The sequence below is a fragment of the Ailuropoda melanoleuca genome, chromosome 11 (genome assembly GCF_002007445.2).
Source record: "Ailuropoda melanoleuca isolate Jingjing chromosome 11, ASM200744v2, whole genome shotgun sequence".
Lineage (NCBI taxonomy): Eukaryota > Metazoa > Chordata > Mammalia > Carnivora > Ursidae > Ailuropoda > Ailuropoda melanoleuca.
Genome location: NC_048228.1, coordinates 60,266,531 through 60,291,648, shown reverse-complemented (window position 1 = coordinate 60,291,648; position 25,118 = coordinate 60,266,531). Strand labels below are relative to the sequence as shown.

The 25,118-nt window shown below is 31.9% G+C and overlaps 1 protein-coding gene across 4 annotated transcripts in view; it reads right to left on the bottom strand.

The window, feature by feature from the left end:
* Positions 1-25,118, bottom strand: part of TECRL (trans-2,3-enoyl-CoA reductase like) — a 110,440-nt gene that overhangs the window by 61,370 nt on the left and 23,952 nt on the right. For all 4 annotated transcript variants that reach the window (XR_004628858.1, XR_004628860.1, XM_034671742.1 and 1 more), the window contains exon 2: positions 24,346-24,397. Coding sequence is in view for 2 of the 4 variants with exons in the window: in XM_034671742.1 (XP_034527633.1) it covers positions 24,346-24,397 (52 nt within the window). In the remaining 2 variants the exon portion in view is untranslated. The remainder of the gene's footprint in view (positions 1-24,345; positions 24,398-25,118) is intronic.

Below are 25,118 nucleotides of genomic sequence, written 5' to 3'. Positions count from 1 at the left end.
CAAAAGATGTATTTTTTAAAAATTTTGAACAGTTTATTGGTAAACATATTTCTATTAAGCCAAATTCTTTCTTAATAACTTCCACATATATTCCTTGTTCTAATATCCAAAGTATACAACTCTCTCTTTTCCTTTCAGGCAAAAGATGTGCTCTGATTGCAAAGTTCTCATATGTCCAAGATGAAATTAAAAGTACAGGAGGTACCAACCAAGTAATGAAATGCTAAGTAAGAAACATGATGTCATGACAGAATGTCCTGTGTACTTTGCATTATCTCTTTGGTTTTATTTTTTATTAATTAGTACTGCTATAGTCTTTCTGAACACTAGAATCCTATAAGTAAGCCTGAGCAAAAGGGCAGACAAGTGAATTCTGTTTCCTTTTTTATAAGAAATAAACACCAAACATATTATGCAAAACTCCTTATGTACTAAAATACTGGCTGTTGATTTAATATTGTTGAATCAGTTGTTTTATTTGTTAAAATGATTCATTTAGTACAGTACTTCACTAGAACTAAATGGACCATTCTCTTCCTTGTAAAACATTTATTTGCAGTCTTATAAATGCCACTGACATAATTAAGTGATCAAGCTAAAACAGAATCAAAGAAGCCAGTAAGAAATGATATGTGTGATATGTCTATATATCCGAAAAATAAAAGAACCATTTCCTATCTCATCCCAACAACAACAAAGAGTTTTAACACTAAAGCCAGCACCAACCAATGTATATAATTTTGCTGACTTTGAAAAGAAAATGCATCTGCTAAAGAATTTGCTATTATGAAGTGCTCAAATAAGAAAGACAGAGTGCTATCACACTGTATAATCAGCAATCACAAAGCAAGGCTTCTGCAAAAAAACAGACATGGTTCTAAAAATGGAAAATTTAAAAACTGCATAAAAAATATTCAGAATTATAAAAGAGAGCATGAAAGCAAGAAGCATAAAGTAACAAGCCAATTTCACAGTAAATACAAAGCATAAAGCTAGAATAATGTGGGGGCAGAGAGAAGAGCACACAGAATATAACCAGACTATTTCTTTATCCTCACTGGCTTAAATTTATAACCAGTTTGTTCACCAAATTACCCACCATACTTCTAAGAAATTACCAGGATTGATCATCATGCCTATATTCCCATTTACATTGGACACCATTAGCTGTCAAGTCTCCCAGAGTATCTATCAGTACAATGATACTTCTCCCAATTTTGCACAACCACTAATCAGACCTGATTGTCCACCTCTCCATGCCTTCTAATATCCCCCCAATGCACTTGAAGGCATTTTTGTCTGTCAACAGCAAAAACTTCTAAATGATCAATTTCCACTCAAAAAGTCCCTCCATAGGGGCGCCTGGGTGGCACAGCAGTTGAGCGTCTGCCTTCGGCTCAGGGCGTGATCCCGGCGTTATGGGATCGAGCCCCACATCAGGCTCCTCTGCTATGAGCCTGCTTCTTCCTCTCCCACTCCCCCTGCTTGTGTCCCTCTCTCGCTGGCTGTCTCTATCTCTGTCAAAAAATAATAAATAAAATCTTTAAAAAAAAAAGTTTAAAAAATAAAAAAAAGTCCCTCCATCTTCTTCCTTTAATAGAAAACTCTGCATGATAGAAAACTCTGCATGATTTTCAANCCTCTATCTCTGTCAAAAAATAATAAATAAAATCTTTAAAAAAAAAAAAAGTTTAAAAAATAAAAAAAAAGTCCCTCCATCTTCTTCCTTTAATAGAAAACTCTGCATGATAGAAAACTCTGCATGATTTTCAACTAAGTATTTATTCTTCACACTAAACCCTTCCAATTATGGGCATGAAAATATGTAGGAATCTTCATTGCTACTAAATGCTGTTTCCAAAACATTTTCCTCCATTCTCCTTGTGGATTTCATATCATCAAACTTTTCTACCTAATTTTATTTCTTCTTGTTGCCATCTCTGGTGGACTGGTCTTTCCACTTAATATTCATTACTTTAGCTCAGAACATGCTCTCCACCACTGCTCTTTTATCATTGTTAATGATTTTAATATAACTTTAATTTCCTGTCCTTTAGTTCTTCAATCTACTCAAATCCAGATTTTCTATCTACTGTCTCACTCTTTCTCAGAATCTTACACTTGCCACACCTAAAAACAAATTTCAAACATCTTACTTTCTCATCACAACCATCTCTCCTTCCTACTTACTTAAGCTACTATTTCTAACTAAAATATTTTTTGATTCTTCAAGTATTTTCCAACAATTATCATACTATTGTTATTATTTTTCACACATGTTCATTCCTCTCTAGGCTCAATTCTAGGGTCTATAGCTGCAATCACACACCCTAATCAACAATTAACTACTTTCCACTACTTTCTCTCTGTCTCACTATCTGGAAAACACTAAACACTGTTTTATTCGACTATTCAATTTTCTCTATCAAAATTTGAGTTTCTAGATGACTCCTATAGAGAGAGAATCTCCCTGATGCTATCTAATCCCAGTATTATTTCCCAGTTACTTTTTTTCATTACCGTTTTTGATCTTCCTATCTAAAATTATTTTATGTACTTTTAAAGACGCTTAGTATAACATTTTTCTTTATTGTTGTACAATCTCCATGAGAACAGACAGACATGATCATATTTATTACCATTGTATATGCAATGATTAGAAGATTGCCTGGCATAAAGGAATGTGATTTTATAAGATTTGAATAAATATATGGCCTCTTATTGAAGAAGAATTGGTAGAAGGTTTATATATATATATATATATATATCCAAATGTGAAATTAGTTATTACATAATAAATCTTTTTCTCTACATGAAAAGTCAATGTTACTTTGTTAGCTAACTGCAAAGTCTGTGGACATTCACTGTCTGTACGTAACTCCTGGTACTGTAATCAACTAGCTGTCTTATTTATTTTAGGCAAGCTACTTCTGTGAATCTTACTTTTCTGTTAAGCAAAAAATTTTTAAAAACTGTAACAAAGGTATCTATTAGGGATGTTGTGAGTATTAAATGAGATACTGTTTACAAAGTACGCAAAACTACTAAGAACTAATTTAAAATGTGTTATTAACTTTAATTTTAAATCAAAGCAAAATAAAACCTTTCAATCATTTGTATAGATATAAGATTTTCTGCAAATATATGCATTCTTGGAACACATATTCTGCAAAATCATAAGCTGAAAATAATGGGTTATGAAAAGTAATTAGGGGTATAGTTGTAAAATCTGTACAACTCTGTATTGTATCACTAAGAGAAACCAGTAATAATTATAATTAAAATACCAGTACAGTTGAAAAAGTGTTTTAAATAAATGAAAAAACAATAAATGACAGAAAATATGAGGCTTTCCCTTGTTTTAATAAAGTAAAAGAAAGGCTGATGGAATTGTGTGTAAGAAATATTTGCAGCAACTGAATAACAATAATAAGGGGCAAATAGACAATCCACACTTCCAAGGCAGAGCGCATAAGCAAATTGAGCCAGGTAAGAAATAGATATTGTGATAGAGTATCTATTCATCTGCAAAGTAATGTGTTCACACTATGTACTCTGCGTATAACTACTGTTCCTTGCTCCTTCAAAATGATATCATGACCAGAAAAAAAAAGTGCAAGAATAATTGTAAATTCCACATTAGGCTAATATTATTCTCCTATTTATGAATCATATATGGACTAATTTTGTCACAGAAATAAATACAGTAGGTAAATAATCAAATAATAATCTTATAGTCAAAATACAGTTGTTATCTAGGAACAATATCAAGAAAACATTCCCTACCCTTCCTTCAGATTATCTATTAAATAGACTTTTCTCTGCTGCCACCAGGAAACATACACACACACATACATACATACATATAAAGTATGAGAAAATTGTGAAAGACTATGTGCCATGAGGAGCCTGAACTTGATGCTGGAGGGATAAGTACGGATAAGATACTAGAGCCAATCAATATGTGAGAAAATGTATCCAAAAGACTATTATTGGTATCTACATGAAAAATTTTGGATTTGAACTGTGGCTATGAGAAGGTAGTGTGCCAAATTCAGATATACTATACCACTTGTGCACAACTGGTATTTGTCTTTAGTAGCAGTCAGTTATTTAATAGAGAATTCTGTCAGAAAACTATATTTCAACACCCAATCCAAGGACTTTAATTAAATAAATAAATGTATGTGCATACATTTGGCTGTATGTACACATACCTACACACATACATATGCACATACACACATAGATGTTCTTATAATTGAGATATTTCATTTATTTTAGGGCTAGGCAAGTTTACATTAACTTGCCATTTCCCAAACTCAGTAGCTTCAAATATAAACAGAATGCCTAGGATGAATATGGTTTCTCATTATCAAATTGTGGCAAATACTGAGACATCCAAAAACAGTTTTTAGCAGAGGCAGATAAACAATTCAGAAGTTTACAATTTTCTATGTTAATAAACCCTGGATATTATAATGGCATTTTTACATTGCAAAGTAATACAGTATGAACTAAATTCATTATATATTGTCCCTACAGCTACTTCATTTCATTTTTCACCAATTCTTGAAACATTCAATCCTTGAATGTTTCCAGATTGAATCTATTCCCTCAGCTTTTTGTGTCAAAATTCTAATACATCTGCTGAGGTGTCTGCAAAAAATAAAATATATTGAGAAGATACATTGCCAGTTTATTATATGGTTGGAAGTTCTGGTAAAGAGACAGTTTTAATTTTATTCATTCTTTAGTGTTAATTTCTAAACCATGGGAATTGTTGAGAGCACACAAAAAGAGAAAAAGGATGTAGAATTAAATGTTGAAGCATGTTGAAGAATATTGTTGTGGTGTTGGTTGTACAACACTATGAATATACTGAAAGCCATTGAATTGTATTCTTTAAATGGGTGAATTGTAATGGTATGTAAATTAGGTCTCAATAAAGCTGTTTATATACATATATATTTAATATATCAGGAAAAATATTAGTTTAATAGACCAAAAAGAGCAATATTATTTTAATATATATTAATTCTATTACTATATTTCTGTTTTAGCCTTTGTACTTCCTCCTCTGAAGTTGTCCTTTACCAATTTATTTATTGAGAAGACCCTTTTTTAAAAGTTATTTTGTATTAGTTATACAAAAAGATTATAACTCATCACAATTGTGTAATGTGTGTAAATATGAATGTAGAATTAAATGGAGGAATGTTGAAGACAGAAGGTGGAAATACTACCTTTTAAGAATCCAAAGAATGATAAGAAGTCCTCAAAGAGTCTGAGAATGAGACGTCAGAGAGAAGACAAAAAAACTCTGTCTTAGAATCAAGTGGACAGAGTGAATAAAAAAAAAAAAACAGAAAGAGTCAAACAGACTGGTGTACCAAGTCAAATGCAATTCAGAGTTCAGGTTACACATGACTAAAAATGATCCACTGCCCTAACAAAAGGGAAACTGACAGTGACCGTAGAAAGGTCTTTGGCATACTGACAAAGTGTTTTGACGTGAGTGCTAAGTGATGGAGAAAGGAAGAGCGATGGTATTGCTATAAGTGGAATGTAAGTTGGGAAATTCTTTTTTTTTTTTTTAAAGATTTTATTTATTTATTCGACAGAGAGACAGCCAGCGAGAGAGGGAACACAAGCAGGGGGAGTGGGAGAGGAAGAAGCAGGCTCACAGCGGAAGAGCCTGATGTGGGGCTCGATCCCAGAACGCCGGATCACGCCCTNGAACGCTGGATCACGCCCTGAGCCGAAATCAGACGCTTAACCGCCATGCCACCCAGGCGCCCCTAAGTTGGGAAATTCTTGATGAAAGAATTTTTAGGAAGCTTTTGAAGATATAGAANATCACGCCCTGAGCCGAAATCAGACGCTTAACCGCCGTGCCCACCCAGGCGCCCCTAAGTTGGGAAATTCTTGATGAAAGAATTTTTAGGAAGCTTTTGAAGATATAGAAAAAAAGAAAGACTTAAAGAAGTAAATCTACCAAGGATTTGGAGAGACAATTCCCCAGTGGAGCTAAGAGTCTGATATGGATTAATCTGTAAGAGAGCAGTTTAGATAATGTACAGAATAGTTTTAAGCTAGAAAGAAACTAATATGGATCAATCACTGAGAGCTCAGTTTAGATAAAGTACAAAATAGAATTTAAGTTTGATGATAAATCAGAAGAAAGGTAGTGTTCTAGAGACTATATCTCTCAGAGTTCCAGAAACTGAAAGTACAAGAACAAAAGAATGAGATGTTTAGAATGGTAGATGGACAAGTGATTTGTTCAGTTTCAAATATTAAAATTCAGTTATAACTAATGTCAAATCACATGGTGTGGACAAGAGATAAGCAGCTAAAGCAGAGTGGAAGTGAAAATTCCACGAAAAACGAATAGTTTTGAGACTAGCATATTTGATTATTATCATTTTAGATGTAATTTTCAAAGTAATGCTAGGGCTTAAAATGAAGGGGAAATCTAATAGCCAGAATTTATTAGGTCCCTCAAAGAAAATAGAGAAAGTTTGGAAAGATAAATACAAAACAAAGAAGAATGAGTAAAAATATACTAGAATGACATGAATCTTACAGTATGGAGATTTTCTGTGAGAGAAAACTTTATGACTTAAATTTTGAAAGTAAACTAGGTAAAAGACGTACTGTGGATTGTGACAAAATATATAGGTTTCGCTTGATAAACATTTGGTCAACCTCAAAAAGATACTTTAAAAATGTCTAAAATATTCTTTGTACATTAAATCTTTAACTTTTTCACATTATTTAGGTACATCTTGGAAATTATTAACATTAAGTTTTTAGACTCAAAAAATACTGTAAAAGGGAATTAAGCTAACATATTGCTAAGAACATAAAGCTATAATGAGTTTTAACATGTTAATCAAAAAGTTTCTGAAAATGTTTTTTCTACACTAAAGAATGTTAGTAAAAAGACTGCTTTCTTCATATAAATGCATTTGTTAATTTTTTGAAAACAAATTTTAGATCATCTCTATACTTCCTCAGCTCTATAGTAGAAAAGGTAAATATTTTAACTACATATATATTTTATGACAATTCCCTACCATATGCTCACACATACACACATGCACACACACACACAAACACACACACATATGCATCCTGAGGTCTGTATATTAAAATGCACATGGTATGTAAATAGCACATAATATCACTCTATTATCACTTAGATGATACTATGACTAAAAGCTTGGTCAATGTGGATTTATTCTAGGAATATTTTACTCTAACCCATTTCAATAAAGAACTATTACTCATTAAAGTAACTGGTGGAAAGATGAGAGTGCTATGCAGGGCCAGATTTGGTAATTAGTGGAAAATGAAATATAATGGTAATATAGAAATGTTTGGATTAAAATATATACAAAATATCATGTCCTTAAAAATGTTTGTAATTCAAGCTTATGGACATGACATACATGAAAGAGATATCAAGAAGTTATCTACGAAAATTATCAGTGAAAGAATGGAGAAATCATGATACCAAATAAGCAACATAGAAATAATTCCTCAGCATTTAGATATTGTTTTGTAAAAACTGAAGAAAATAATAAAATAAATATGAAAGAGAGAAAATAGCTGTATAAATTTACTACTAATAATATATGATTAGAATTTAAAATCCTAAAAATAAAATATAATTAAAATGGTGAGAATTTGGTACTTCATCTCCTATACCAGGATAAATTACAGATATTTTTTAAAGTTATGTGAAAAATAAAATTATAACTTACAAGTGTGAGAATAAAGCATAAATCATACCTCTAAAGATTAGAGGATGAAAATATACTTCTAAATAGGCTGTAAAAACAGAAAACATAAAATAAATAATTGATTAATTTGAATCTATTAAATTTTTTTCTAAGAAAAATGGGGAAAAGTGTCTATACACTAACTCATAAAGATCTTCATTTTATTAAGACTGCAAAAACATCCAAGAAGATAAAGATATGGGCGAAGACCATGAACAGACAATTTCCAGAAAAAAAAAACAAATTAAAATCTCAAATAAGAAAAAGTTAATTCACCAGTGATTCAATAAACGGAATCTAATACTATGCGATTTTTTCCACACATCAATTATCAAAACTTATTAACTTGTTAATATCCAGTGCCATTGAGAAAAGAAAGACTCTAAAGTACTCTTTTAAGTCTATAAACTAGGAAAAAAAATTTGGCAATACATGTTAGGATTTTTAATGAGCTCTTTTTATAATATCATGTTTTTTTTTCTGTTATTATTTTTACAAATACACCTAAGGAAGTTCACAAACATGAATTACTCTGGTCAATATCTTGATGCATGGTACAGGTTAAATGTTCCATAAATATTTTTCAACATTCAACAAACATTGTTGAGAAAATAAGCACAATAATTATCTATTATAGAACAATTAGAATGTGTATCCAAAAAAAGTCTATCAACCATCCAAGCAAATGTATATCTCCAGTGATGATCAATATATATTTACACAAAAATATATCTAGAAAATATTTTGATAGGAAAAGCTATTAGAGAACAATGTGTAAGATATGTGAAGTTGCATATATAGTCATAGAGAAGTATCTCTAGCCTTTAGTAAAGATGTTAATAATATTGTGAGTTTTTATATTTTTGGAAATTTATATTGTATGTTCATTATTTTATTATAGTATAAGGTAAAGCTATTGTTATCTTGCAAAAAATAATCTCATTTATTAAATCTGATGCTTTGCCAACAAAATACATACACACCAAACAAAAAAATCATAAATGAAAAGGAGACATTTGTGGGGCACCTGGGTGGCTCAGTCAGTTAAGCATCTGCCATTGGCTCAGGTTATAAGCCCAGGGTCCTGGGATCAAGCCCCATGTAGGGCTTCCTGCTCATCAAGGAGTCTGCTTCTCTCTCTTCCTCTCACCCCACTCATGCTCTCTCTCTCTCTCTCTCTCAGATAAATAAATAAAATCTTAAAAAAAAAGAAAAGAAGACATTTCCACACTAATATCTTTTGAAATTATAGAAAATATTGTGATACACTTTAACACATCTGAATTTAACAGTGAGATAATATTTTCAAAAGATTTGTAATAAGTTCCAAGTAACTCTGAATACAACCTATTTTATGAAATATGAAAAATGGAAGATAATATTTAATCAACTATATAGAAGACAAAATATGTAAGACCAAATAATCCATTTTAGGGATTTTCTTGTAATAATGAAGCATCATTAATAAAGCATTTTAAGAGGTCATTTGCTTGTTTTTAGATTGTTTACATAGGATTTCACTGTGATGCATTCTATGTCTTTCTGAAAATTTTCTTAAGGAACAAAATCTCAGAAAAGAGAGGACCAATGTTAGGACTACGTCTTAATAGGCTCCCTTGCTTTTTTATATTACTCACTAAATATTATGTCCTTAGTCCTGCTAATTTAACCAAAAACAGTAGCAAAAGAAAAAAGAAAAGAAAAGAAACACACAGAGAAAGGAAAAGAAAAAAACAAAAAGAACATTGCTTTTTTCATTAAAGTTTACAAGATAATCTTTCACTTTGTACCAGTGGCTTTAGTATTCTGTGTGCTTTCTGATTTTGTATTAATTGAGAACATTCCCTTATGCACTAACATAACCAGTCCAGATATTTCACTGTCCAGATATCTATTTCCTTTGAATTTAAATTTCCTCACACAGTCACATATTCAAATATAAATTTGAAATCAATAACTCACTATAGATAGGATATCTCTTCTAATATTTGGTGAATCTATAATATAGCCACTTGTTCAAGTTCAAACATTACTATCTCAACCATTTTGACTTTCAGAGATTATAAAACAAAATTATTTCATATCAGGCTTTGGGAATATCAGTATGTCATTAAGGGTGAATCAGAATAGCCCTGACATTGCACAGCAATTCACAGGTTTAAATGTGCCATAATGAGAGACAAAACAACTTACAGACAGGATCATACCTCATATACTTTAAGAATCATATTAGTTATGACAGTTGCATTACATGAAACTTGACTGGCAAAATGGACATCACTTCCTAACAATTTAGTTTCCTAAGATTCTGCAAATACATCACATAGGTAAATTGAATTGTTGACATTTATATGAGTTTCTGATGCCATTAAGTATACAGCAATGCAAATTTGACCAGTATTTTAAAGCAGTCACAGTGAGAAGAGGTCTATTTTCAATACCTGGTACATTAATATGTGCCAATGGTCTATACTATGATTTGAACTGAATCCACAAAGAAAATATTGGCTTAAGAAGAAAGTTAAAAGAAGTACTTATAGCAAGGGCCTTTTAGTCAGTTAAGAAGATGGAAAGAAGAAAATTGTATTATTCTATATATCATTAGCTAAATTTCATAATAGAAAACATTAATGAGATATCATAAAAAACCGTGTTTTGAACAATATATTATTATACTTTGTGATATCAGTACCTATATATACAATAATGTAATAGATTTGATATGTAGTTTCTTTTCAAAATATTATTATCTCAAAACGTTCACAGCTTTTAATATCATGTTGCTGGAAGATACATTCTTTAGTTCCTTTTTTTAAATTTCAGTTTACCACTTTTGAGCAAATTAATCACCAAACTCTCTAAAATTTGAAGATTGGGGAAGGAACCTTCTTCCAGCACTACTTTTTTGTTTTTTAAGATTTGACATTTCTATTAACATATATAAGTTGTTGACTATTTTGAAATATACTTGAGAAAAAGAAAGTTGGATATATCTTGTCAACTCCTTTTAAGAATCAAGAGAGCATCTGTGGCCACACAGAGTAACATTTACTAACATTAATGTAAAATAAAATTTTAATTATTTTTAACAAATGAATTCAACATTAAGAAATTCTTAAAAATCATTCAATTTGTATGTATGTGTGTATGCTGGTGTAGACACATTTGTTTCTGTATGCCACAAAGTCTTGATGGTTAGACTATTAATATTCATCTTTAGTAGTACAGCATAGTACCTGATATTTTAACTTGATTAATGAGTATTTGTTGAATTAAGTTGAATTAAATAAATTTGTTACTCAAGTAGCAAAAAAAAAAAAATTTAGGATAAAATTGAAAAATACAAAAAAAACAAACTATTATTTTGTGAGATAATCATCAGAAACTTATAAAACAGTTCCTGTGAAACAAAATTTTTTAAATTACCAAATATTATTTGGCTTCAAATTGTAACGATTCTTTATTGAAGAAAACTTAACAGTATGTGAAATAAAATTGTTAAAATGATGTATACAGTATGCTTAATGAAGAAGAGATATTTTGAAAATCCTATTAAATTTTAAATGGGTTAAATATGATTCATAAAAATTCACTCTTTTCCTGAAATATTTTGCATGAGGTTCATCAAGGATGTGGTTAACTAACAGATCTCTTTTGTTGTTTCTAGCTCAGGGAGACCCATATAATCTATTTTTTGTGTGTCAATTGGCACATTCATTAGAATTTCTTCAATGACCAGAACATCAATATTAACAGGATTTATTAACTTATCTCAATCTTGAAATCTAATTGTAATATGAAAAAATTCGTGAGATTTTTGCCCACTGGCGAAAGGTCTTAATGGATTGTGGAGATTAGATTTCTAGAAGGAAAATAGCCACTTAATCCCATAGCTTTCACAAAATATAACCTTGAATGTTAACCCAAGGCTGAATGACCTGCCAAATTGTTCCATATCTTTATCTAAATTCTTGATAAGACTCATAATTTTTGTGCTGAGGAAACTATTATAGAAAGACTATTAACTATTTCTAGAGTTAGCAGTGGAGAACATTTTAAAGAAAACATTCTGCCACTTCTTCCCTTGGTTACAGTTATCATTTTTCTAGCTCTTTCATAGAAAGATCAGGGAATTCTACTGCCTTGTCCAGGAGGCTCCTTTCAGATTGCCTAGAGAATACTCATTATTCTATACTATATATCATAAATCCTTCTACTGTGTTATCTTTAAGTTATTCTTCTTGAACCTTTCAAAGTTTATCATTGTTTATGTCCCCCTGGCCTTTTGGCAAAGAATTATATGCATTTCAACTGTCACAATAAATTATACATCCCTTTATGTGTCTGAAACTGCAATTGGTTTGCTAATTTCATTGCCTTTTCTTGCTTCTCTCTCCCCATCCCCTCACCCTCCTCCCACCCCAGGCTCTCTCTGGGAACTCAGAGACAAGTAGTCCAATAAATTATAAACATCACTGAAACTTTGTATGGTGTTACTAACTAATAGATAACACATAGGTCATGGGTAAAATGACTTGGTTTGTCTTTCAGAAACTTCTTTTATGACACAGGATGAGTGCACGAATTACACTTCAATTGATTGTCATTCACTTTTTACTTCAGTTCATATATTACTAATTCTTAGATCAATTTCACAGGAGAGAATTCCATTGGCAATTTCAAACCATATTTGCATTCATTCCTCTTATTCATATTAACTCTTGTTTTTAATTTAACGATTGATCTTATATGGTGCTATGTGACATTAGATAGGGATTTCAATTTTTATAACCAATTGTGAACTATGCATAGACTTATGGCAATATTATTCATAACATAATTTCTAAAACTGACTTTCAAGTTAGTTCTCTATTTGCATATGAGGACTAATGATAGCATTTCTGAAGTAAAATACACAGGTATTATTTGAATTTCTGCCTAAAAAATAATTTAAAAATGTGACTCAGTAAAATAGAGGCAATGGAGATTAGTGGTTTGAGTACAGATTACAGAGTCATATTCCCTGAGTTTGAATTCCAGCTCTGCCACTTACTAGCTATGTGACCCTGGGCAAGTTACCTAATCTTTTTCAAAGAATTTTATCTGTGAAATGAAAACTAAAGTACTACTAAATTATCATAAAGTTGTTGTATTTTTAAATATTTGCTACACAGAAATATCTTAGGATATTCATAACAAAGAGTGGCTATTTGATACAAGTTAGCTGTATTTATTTTCCTTATCATGAATGTTAATGCAAGGGAACTAGAATAGGACATACAAAGATATTATAAGGCACAGTATGTGATAGCAACAGCTCAACTTTGATGTCAGCTATAATCTTTCAATTTAAACAAATGAAAGCATAATTAAGGAAAATCAGAGGTTCTCATAGAGAACAAAAATGCATTTATATCTTGATAATTTAGTGAATTTTGTAAAGATAGACAGATTATCCCAAGTAATACAGAGAGACATGAGCAAACATGGGGTGGGGGAGGAATCGGGATACTCTGCCTAAGAGACAATTTAAACTAAACAATTTTTAAAAGTGATTCAAAAGTCAAAGAAACAAAGAAAAAATGATGCTATAGTCATTGGCAGAAAGTATGAAATTTAACAAAAAGAAATTTATTTGAAGGAGAATTAGAGGTTTTAAGTATCAAGGACAGTTATGTGGAGAAAAATCTTATAGGTTTTAGAAATAGATTTTCTAATAAAAATAGATTTCTGCAGCCCAGGGGTGGTAATGAAAGCTTAGAGAGAGATGTTTTTGAGGAATAATGTTTGAAGAGCACAAGAATACTGATAATTGAGACACCTAGATTTGAGGAAAGAAGAGAAACCAATAACAAACATCACAAGGAAGGAGTTTTCTTTTCATTTTCCTTGCCTTTCATAGATTCCTCTAGTTTTCTTAAACACAATTGCTTGTCAATTTTGACAAATATGTTACTAGCCCATAAAAAATTGATGAGTAGAAAAATTCCATGGAATACCATTTTAATTTCATGAGGGCATTATTTTCTTTCTTTCTTTCTTTCTTTCTTTCTTTCTTTCTTTCTTTCTTTTCTTTTCTTTTCTTTTCTTTTCTTTCTCTCTTTCTCTTCTTTCTTTCTTTCTCCTTTCTTTTTTTGCCCAAAACATCTATTTTGGGCTTTGCACCCAATTTCAACATGGGGGGGAGGGTGTTCCTCCATAACAACCTATGCTTGGGACACCACCATGGTGTCCTACAATTTAACTAAATTCTCTATCTACCTGGAGGTACCAACAGATTCCACAGGTTAAGAGTTCGGTCCTACCAGACTGCCCTTCCATTAATTCTGACACCAGTTGCAAGTCCAAGTTGTCACCTGTGCTTTTGACCAACCGCTTATAAAACAAAGCTTCCCATGACCCCTTCCTCAGGTATCACTAATTCGTGAGAGCCGCTAACAGCACTCAGAGAAATATTTTACTTATTAGATGACCGGTTAATTATGAAAGGATATAACTCAGGAAGAGTCAGGTGGAAGAGATGAAAACAGCAAGGATGGAGAAATACCTCAGAGCTTCCATGCTTTGTCTGAAAAAAACCATACTCCCTGAATCTCCCCAGGTTCTCCAGAAGCTCTCAGATTCCAGTCTGTTGGCTGTTGACACTCAATTCAAACTTTAGACCATTCCCCTCCCCAGAGGCTTGAGGGTGAGACTGAAAATTCCAAACCTCCTGGCAACAAGCCCCCATTCTTAGCTGTAGTCCAAAATTTACTTCATTAACAATACAAAAGACACCTTTGTTGCTGTCATTACTCAGGATACTCTAAGGTTTTTAGGAGCTCTGTGCAGAAACTGGGATAAAAACCAAATATACATTTCTTATTATAAATCAAAACATCATAACATCCTAATTTATTTTGATAATTTAAAAAGAAACATGATCTAGAAATACTAAAAAGCATTTACTACTTATAATTTTCTAAAAAAAAAAAGCATTCGAACTTTAGTGTCAAGTAAGGATCTAAAATATTTATGATAAATTATCCAAAAAGAAACTATTCATCAAGTGTTTGGTACAAATGCTCACATTAATCAAAACCTCGCATGGTTAATCTTGTCAATTATGTACAAACTTTTATATAAGCTTTGAAAATATAAATATTGATGTAACTTTAAAAACATTTAGCAAATGTTATATGATTTGTTACTATGTAAAGATTGAATCTCATTCAATATTTTTCAAATGTTCATTGGATTTTATATCTCACTCAACTTTAAAACTGTGGATTTGTCTGTGCTAGATGAATAAACCTTCTAGAGTCTCTAAACATAAGAGAGGTTTTTTTTTAAGATTTTATTTATTTATTTATTTGACAGAGAGAGAGGGAACACAAGCAGGGGGAGTGAGAGAGGAAGAAGCAGGCTCCCAGCAAAGGAGCCCGATGCGGGGCTCGATCCCAGGACTCTGAGCCGAAGGCAGATGCTTAACGACTGAGCCACCCAGGCACCCCAACATAAGAGAGTTTTAAATAAATATTAGAGCAGAAATAAATGATATAGAAACAAACAAAGAACAGTAGAACAGATCAACAAAAATAAGAGCTGGTTCTTAAAAGAATTAATAAAATTGATAAACCCTTAGCCAGATTTATCACAAAGAAGAGAAGGACCCAAATAAATAAAATCACAAATGGAAGAGGAGAGATAACAACCAACACTACAGAAATACAATTATAGGAGAATATTATGAAAAATTATATGCCAACAAATTGGGCAATCTGAAAGAAATGGATAAATTCCTAGAAACATACAAACTACCAAAGCGAAACAGGAAAAAATAGAAAATTTGAACAGATGCATAACCAGCAAAGAAATGGAATCAGTAATCAAAAATCTCCCAACAAAAGTCCTGGGTTATATGGCTTCCCAGGGGAATTCTATCAGACGTTAAAGAAGAATTAATACCTATTCAACAACTGTTCCAAAATATAGAAATGGAGGGGTGCCTGGGTGGCTCAGTGTTAAGCATCTGCCTTTGGCCCAAGGCATGATCCCAGGGTCTTGGGATTGAGCCCTGAATCAGGCTCCCTACTTCACTGGGAAGCCTGCTTCTTCCTCTCCCACTCCCCCTGCTTGTGTTCCCTCTCTCTCTGGCTGCCTCTCTCTGTCAAATGAATAAATAAAATCTTTAAAAAAATAGAAATGGAAGGAAAACTTCCAAATTCCTTCTATGAGGCTAGCATTACCTTGATTCCAAAACCAAAGACCCCACTAAAAAGGATAATTACAGTCCAATACCACTGATGAACGTGGATGCAAAAATTCTCAACAAGACACTAGCAAATCAAATCCAACAGTACATTAAAATAATTATTGACCAGGATCAAGTGGGATTTATTCCTGGGCTGCGTGGCTGGTTCAGTATTCATGAATCAATCAACATGATATACCACATTACTAAAAGAAAGGATAAGAATCATATGATCATCTCAGTAGATGCAGAAAAGCATTTGACAAAATACAGCAACCATTCTTGACCAAAAAAAAAAAAACAACCTTCCGCAAAGTAGGGATATATGGAATATATCTCAATATCATGAAGGCCATATATGAAAGACCCACAGCTAATATCTTCCTCAATGGAGAAAAACAGAGAGCTTTTCCCCTTTGGTCAGGAACAAGACAGAAATGTCCACTCTCACCATTATATTTAACACAGTACTGGAGGTCTGAACTTCAGCAGTCAGAAAACAAAAAGAAATACAAGACATCCAAATCGGCAAGGAAGAAGTCAAACTTTCACTATTTGTAGAGGACATGATACTCTATATAGAAAACCTGAAAGACTCCACCAAAAAATTGCTAGAACTAATACATGAATTCAGCAAAGTCATAGGATATAAAATCAATGTACAGATCTGTTGCATATCTATACACCAATAATGAAGCAGCAGAAAAAAGATCAAGGAATTGATTCCATTTGAAATTGAACCAAAAACCAAAGTGGTAAAAGATCTATACTCTGAAAACTATAGAGCACTTATAAAAGAAATTGGAGAAGACACAAAGAAATGGGAAAATATTCCATGTTCAGGAAAAACATTGCCTATCCTACCCAAACCAATCTACATATTTAATGCAATCCATACCAAAACTAATCGACAAATCAGGAAAGAATACCCAATGGAAAAAGTCTCTTCACCAGATGGTTTTGGGAAAACTGGACAGCCACATGCAGAAGAATGAAACTGGACTTTACACAAAAATAAATTCAAAATTGATTAAAGACCTAAATGTGAGACAGGAAACCATCAAAATCTAGAGGACAACACAGACATCAACCTCTTTGACCTTGGCTGGAGCAACTTTTTACAAGATACGTCTCTGGAGGCAAAGGAAACAAGAGCAAAAATGAACTATTGGGATTTCATCAAAATAAAAAGCTCTGCACAATGAAGAAAACAATCAACAAAACTAAAAGGCAACACACAGAATGGAAGAAGATATCTGCAAATGGCATATCTGATAGAGTTATTGTCTAAAATCTATATAGAATTTACCAGACTCTACACCCCAAAAAATAATAATCCAATTAAGAAATGGGCAGAAGATATGAATACACATTTTTCCAAAGAAGACATCCAGATGGCTAACAGACACATAAAAAGATGCTCAACATCACTCATCATCAAGGAAATACAAATCAAAACAATGATGAGATACCACCTCACACCTGTCAGAATGACTAAAATTAACCACCCAGGAAAGAAGAGATGTTGGGGAGGATGTGGAGAAAGGGGAACCTTATTATACTGTCGGTGGGAATGCAAACTGGTGCAGGCACTCTGGAAAACATTATGAAGGTTCTTCAAAAAGCTAAAAAAGAACTATACTATGACCCAGCAATTGCACCAGTAGGTATTTCCCAAAGGATACAAAAATACAAATTTGAAGGGATACATGCACCCTGATGTTTATAGCAGCATTATCAAAAAAAGCCAAACTATAGAAAGAGCCCAAATGTCCATTAGGTGGGCTAAAAAAGATGTGAGATACACACACAAACACACACACACACAGAGGGAGAGAGAGGAATATTACTCAGCCCTCAAAAATAATGAAATTTGCCATTTGCAACAATGTGGATGGAGCTAGGGTGTGCTATGCTAAGTGAAATAATTCAGTCAGAGAAAGACAAATGCTAAATGATTTTGCTCATACGTGGAATTTAAGAAACAAAACAGATGAATGGAGAGAGGGAAACAAACCATAAGAGACTTAATGATAGAGAACAAACTGTGGGTTGTAGGAGGGAAGTCGGTGCGGGTTGGGCAAGATGGGTGATGGGTATTAAAGAGGGCACTTGTGATCAGCACTGGGTGTTGTATGAAGGTGATGAATCACTGAATTCTACTTCTGAAGTCAATATTGCACAGTATGTTTACTAACTAGAATTAAAGTAAAAATTTAAAAATATAGATATATACACATATATATGTATACACACACACTTTATAAATACTTAATTTTTTTAAAAGATAGCTTTATTTGAGCCTAAGTCATGATAGCTGCCCGGGAAACATGCTATTCACAAGGAAGAAAGTGCTCTGGAGAATGAAGAGTTTCTATAGGGTTACATAGTTTGTACTTCTTGTAAAAGCTCAAGGGATTATAGATTAGCATATAGGCAGGAATCACAAATTTTAGTGTTAAGGAATGCAGGCAGTAAGAGCATTGATTTATATCTTATGGACAAGATGGTTTTCCTTAGGCTACTCATTTATAAAGCAAGTGTACAAGGTATGCTTGGTGGGCCATTAATCAGCCTTTTGATTTAAATGAAGTTTATGTACAGTCCTGTTAACTTAGAAAGAAATCTAAAATGGCTTCCCTTGTATATCAGACCTTTAGAGAGTTTTTCTCTCATCAATTTTAATTATAAATGGTATTTACCTCCACCAAACAATCACGGAAGTCTTCATTCACAGTAAGTGGTTGATGGCTAGTTCTTTTTAGAAATTATGCATAAAACTGCAATAGTATTCAGAACACCTTATCTTGTTGTGATTACAAATCACTTTTAGCTACAAAACCAGTAAAAGTTTTTAAATATTTGAAAAAAAGTTGTTTTTTTAAAAACTATTTAGATGAAATCCTACCTTTATACAACTTTCTAAAGCAATGGTATTGTCTAACCCCTGCTGTAGATTCCTTGGCTTCCTTCCTTCCCAAAACAAGTAATGACAGAGTTTTGAAAGAATATATTCACTAGACCTTTGCTTTAAAAACTCTTTGAATTATTTTTATTAATATATCTTCTATTTTATCCATGCTTACTATTGTATCCATCCCTCTTCTAAAGAGGTCTAGACTATAGGAACTTAAATACTTTTGAGTATGATAAAGCATAACAAAATAACTTGTAACATTTGGGCAGAATTTTTCCACTATAATTTACTTGTTATTTGGGCAAATATTTTGATTGTTGATTGATTAAATCCACAAAATGTAATTTATCATTACAGATTTAAATTAGTATATACACAATTGTCTGTGGCTTTTTATAGGTTCTATTATGTTCTAAAAATATTAACAATTTTTTCTAATAAAGTCATATTATACCCTAAAAGAGAATTAAATTTAAAATAAAGAAATCATGGAATAGTTGTTGATTTGAATAACGTGAAATAAGGTAATGCTACTCAGTTAGAATATGTGATAGAGGTGTTTTTTGTTTTGTTTTGTTTTTAAGATTTCATTTTTTTGACAGAGAGCAAGACAGAGATTGATCAGGAGCATGGGGAAGGGGTAGAGGGAGAAGCAGACTTCCCACTGAGCAGGGAGCTGGACATGGGGCTCGATTTCAGAACTCTGGGATCATGACCTGAGCTGAAGGCAGACGCTTATCCGTCTGAGCCACCCTGGTGGCCCAAGTTTGGTTTTAAACATGGAGAGTTTTTTTTTTTAATCCCTTGAAATCCTAATACATATTCACATAGTTTTAGTCAGAGTGTCACCTGGACTTCTACAATTCTTAATTTTTCAGCTCAGCTTTAACAAGGTTTAATTCTTCTGCACAACCTTTGTGAGAAAATGACAGTAAAGAGAGCATGCATGACCTATAGACTGTGAACGTGACGGTCTCTGAGACTCTCTAGGACGGGCTTCAAGATACAAGCAAGAACAATCATCACAAGTGTGAATAAAAACGTGTGGAGGTACAGAAAGACTAGGGAGTATTTCAGCTGAGGCATTTCACAAATTTTTGGTGATTAAAAATGAGTAGAGGAGAAATAGATGAAAGTGTATGTGCATACATATAATTTAATGTTTTCTTAGAATCTTTTTTTCATGAAATCATAGCTCTTTCCCAGCTAATATTTTAATTGTGGTTTCCTTCCCATTCTATTTCTTCACCAGTCTGACTGCCATGGTATCACAAGGTAATCTAAAAGACGACTCTTATAATAAAGATGAAATAAAAAATTATAAACCCTGGAAGAGGATAAGATAGTCATTTTACAGGGCAAGAAAATGACAGTAATAAAAGTTTAGAAATAGAACTAAGAAAAATGTAAAGCTGACACAAAGTCAGAGAAATAGTGGGGAGACCAGAAATCAAGATCAGTCAAAACACCTAAGAGAACAATGAATAGAGATAAAAGACAAGGAGAACTCTTCCTCCAGGAAACCCAGTCCTCTGATGACTTTGTTTCTTTCTTTACAAGATTAACAATTCCTATTATAACTGCAGGGCCTACAAATAAACAGCATCAGAAGTATCAGAATAAAAAATTTATTGTGTCAGAAAGTAAAAAAGTAAGTTTGTAAAAAACTAACAATTGCAGTTAAGTATAAAGGATTATTATTATTTGAATATATTTATGAAATTCAACAAGGTATCAATGTTATTGGGTTTTAAATACACTAAACATAAAATATTAAGGCAATCAACACATAATTTTGTTTTGTTTCACTTTTACCATTGTAAAATTGTTAGTGTTAGCACCACTTTTTTGCTTGCCTTTTATTATTTAGTAGATACATTAAAAATAATGTCCAATTTAATTGACTTAAGATAATTCTATGTAATGTAATACAGCAATAAATGTTTTTATGCTTTGTAAAAATTAAAGATCAGTGAGTTTTTGAAATAAAGTAAGTGAATGCAAATTGCCTGAATATTATATTTATTTTTTATTAAAGCATAATTGACACATAATACATTATTTTCAGGTGTGCAACATACTGACTCAACACCTCTGTATATTTGAAATGATCACCTCAATAAGTAAAGTTACCATCTGTCACCATACATCGTTTTTATATTGACTATATTTCCTATGCTGTATACCACATCCCCTTGTGTTATTTATTTCATAAATGGAGGATTGTACTTTTTAATCTCTTTCACCTTTTTTATCCATCTCCTTATTCCCCTACCCTCAGGCAATCATTAGTTTGTTTTCTGTATTTATGAGTCTCTGTTTTGGTTTGTTGATTCATTTGTTTTGGTTTTAAGAGTCCATATGTAAGTAAAGTCCTACGTATGGTATTTGTCTTTCTTTGCCTTATTTCACTTTACATAATACTATCTAGTTCTATCTATGTTGTTACAAACAGATATTCTATTTTGTGGCTGAGTAATACTCTAGTGCTTGTGTGTGTGTGTGTGTGTGTGTGTGTGTACCATATCCTTTTATCCATCATTTACTGATGGGCATTTAGATGGACACTTATGCCTTCATATCTTGGTTATTGTAAATAATGCTCTATGAACATAATGGGTGCATTTATTTTTTGAATCAGTGTTTTGATTTTCTTTGGTCAAGTACCCACAAGTGGAATTGTTGGATCATACGGTAGTTCTATTTTTATTATTTTACAGAATCTCCATGCTGTTTTCCAAGTGGCTGTACCAATTTACATTCCCACCAACAGTGTACAAGAATTCCCTTTCCCCCACATCCTCACCAACACATTGTATTTCTTGCCTTTTTGATAATAGCCATTCTGAGAGATGTGAGGTGATATCTCATTGAGGTATTAATTTGCATTTCCTTCATGATTAGTGATATTGAGCCTTTTTTCATGTTGGCCATATAAAATATGGTATAATAAATACAATTACCTAAATATTATCTTTCTTCAAGTGATGGGTATACTTTTCTTAATAACATTCATTTTATAAAAATGAAAAGATCACAATTTACATATAGTTGTTAAAGATTAGAACTGTGGCTAGGAAAATAAATAAAATAATTATCAAGAAATCCTTAAGTCTAAAAAAAAGAAATTGTCTTGATATAGTTATTAAAATGAATCACATTATTGTCATATATTTTTTAACATTTTATTTATTTTTTATCTATCTATCTATCTATCTATCTATCTATCTATCTATCTATCTATCTATTTAGAGAGCATGAAAAGCAGAGAGGGTGGGAGAGACTCCCAAGTAAGCTCCATGCTAAACGCGGAGCCCAGCTCTGGCCTCAATCCCACAACTCTGAGATCATGACCTGGGCCAAAACCAAAGTCCAATGCTCAACCGACTGAACCACCAAATGCCCCTGTCATATTTTTAATTATCCAGTTCAGAAACTGGACATTTCAAAGATTTTCTGTAAACTACTTTACTTATTCTTAGAAATAGGCTCTAGACTGCATACAGAACTTCTGGCTCAAAAAATTTTAAGATTTCTTGTAATTGTTATGTATGTCTATATATATTACAAACTATCATACAAGCAGTCATAGACTTACACATCAAGATAATTGCACATTTCTTCTACACATGCATTAGCCTTTGATTCATTTCCTCTTTTCCAGACAATAATAGAAATCATATTTTTATTATGTTGTCATTAATTTAAATACAATCATTTTCTTGAAACTTTATAGTTTATAGTAAAGCTTTATAGTAAAAACATTAATTTTCAAATGTCTTCTCACTTATTATGACAATCTAAATTTTCTGAAACCATCTCATTAAATAAGTTCAGTCTAAGTCTTTCCAAAGATGACAATTCAATTATGAGTTTGAGAACCATATTTTATGCAAAGATAGGAATAACTCAAAACAACTGCATTAGTATGCAATTAAACTGGAAATACTTGTGTAAATAAAAAAGGATAACATGGTTAACATAGGTAATGTAATGAGGCACAAATTTGGAGTTTGAAAACGTTTTCCCTAATTTAGAAAGTTCTTGCAAAAATATACAGAGGAATTTGTTTTCATTCTAAAAGTTGGAGAATCAATTCCATGACAAATCTTTGCACTTCTTTTGTTCTCTTTTCCTTACCATAATCCCTTTCTGGTTCATTTCTCCATATTCAAATCCTGTCTTTGTGGTAAATATTAGAACATACCTTCCCAAAGAATTTTAAACAGGCTAAGCATATTTTAGATAATTCTATTCCCAACTGTATATGCTATCTGTTCCTATTAAAAATTCTACCTACTTTATTTTTAAACAGTTTGATCCCTTAGATTGTGAGCTTTAATATTTTCAGAATCTTTTCATAATCTTTTCAGAAAAGAAATATTGGTCAACTAATTACAAGACATTGGGGGCCCTGGGTGGCTCAGCAGTTAAACGTCTGCCTTCGGCTCAGGTCATGGTCCCAGAGTCCTGGGACCGAGCCCCCGCATTGGGCTCCCGGCTTCTCCTCTCACACTCCCATTGCTTGCGTTCCCTCTCTCGCTGACTCTCTCTGTCAAATAAATAAATAAAATCTTAAAAAAGATATAAATACAAGAGATTGAAATTGCTCACTAGCAAAAGCAATACAGTGTACAACACCAAGAATGAACTCTAATGTAAACTATGGACCTTGGGAAATAATGATTTGTCAATGTAGGTTCATGAATTGTAATAACTGTACTACTCATGTGAAATGTTGGTGGGAGAGTCTATGCGTGTGTGAGAGCAGAGGGTATATAAGAACTCTGTGTATTTTCTGCTTAGTTTTGCTGTGAATCTAAAACTGCTTTAAAATTAAACTCTATAAAAAATGCTTCCTAGTAATTATAGACATTTTCTGTTTGAGTTATGAGTAAACTTTATTGGAAAATTGTAAAATAAAAATCTATTTTAAATAAACCTCATATAAATATTTCTATGTAAATAACAAAGAGACCACTTAATGAGGTAAATTTAACTATTAATAAATTAAATAGTATAGTTTTAATTTAGTGTATAAAGACTTCCTATATGAAAGAGATTTGACCAGTATAAATACATGCAGTAAAATTTTTGCTTAATAATTTGCTTACATATAAGTAAGTATTTTATCCCAATTAATGTCTCTCATAAATAGGATGTTTCCTGTTATAATAAAAATGTTCAAAAATGAAGGGGGAAATAATTTTGTGAAAAACTAGGAGTATTGTGGATTATAGTTAGGTATGAAAATACAGTCAAAACATATATACCATATTATTTCTGAGTTTCATGTAAAAATATGGTTTCCATACACATCATAATATTGAACTTATTCTTACAGATACATTTGAACCAATTTGAGAAAACTGTAACATAAATTCTAAATTATATATAAAACTTACATGCTTTGTGGAATTTTTGTTTAACATCATGAATAGTAGATGTTTGTACCACCTGAAAAGGAAAAGAAAATATGTAGAGAGAATTATTTTTAAAAATATTTATTTGTTTGCTGTATTTTTAAGAAGAAAACATAATTTAGTAAAGTATAAAATTATTATGAAATAACCAATGCATTTTGTCAATCATTACTGCTTTGACAACCTTGAAATATTGCATCAGTTATGCCTTTTTCTAAAGTTTTATTTTTGTATGTAGCAATAATGGTGTTATTATATGAGCCTATCCAAATGTTCATCTCAAAAATATATTTTTGAATCTTCTTTGCCAATAATATTCAATTTCTGGTTTCCAAACTGGTGAGACTACCAGCTAAAATATGAATAAATATACAAGATAGAAGGTAAAAAAGTTTGTAACAGAGGAGTTTCAGTATCTGAAGTTGATTTATATGGGCAAAAGAGGGAAATGTTTACATTCAGAATATCATCAGAAAAAATATCCTATCCAAGCCCCCTCATTAGTTATGTTATTAATAATCCCATCCCAAAATGTTACAGGTTATCCAAATTCATGTTAGATATATTAGATATAAAACTAGATATATTATCATTATTTATTCATGTTAGGTATATGGATTCATCAGAATTGCAAAATGTATGAGGATGAGAGTTTTATTTATTTTTATTTTTAATTTTATTTAATATATTGTGTTAATCACCATACAGTACATCCCCAGATTCCGATGTAAAGTTTGATGCTTCATTAGTTGCGT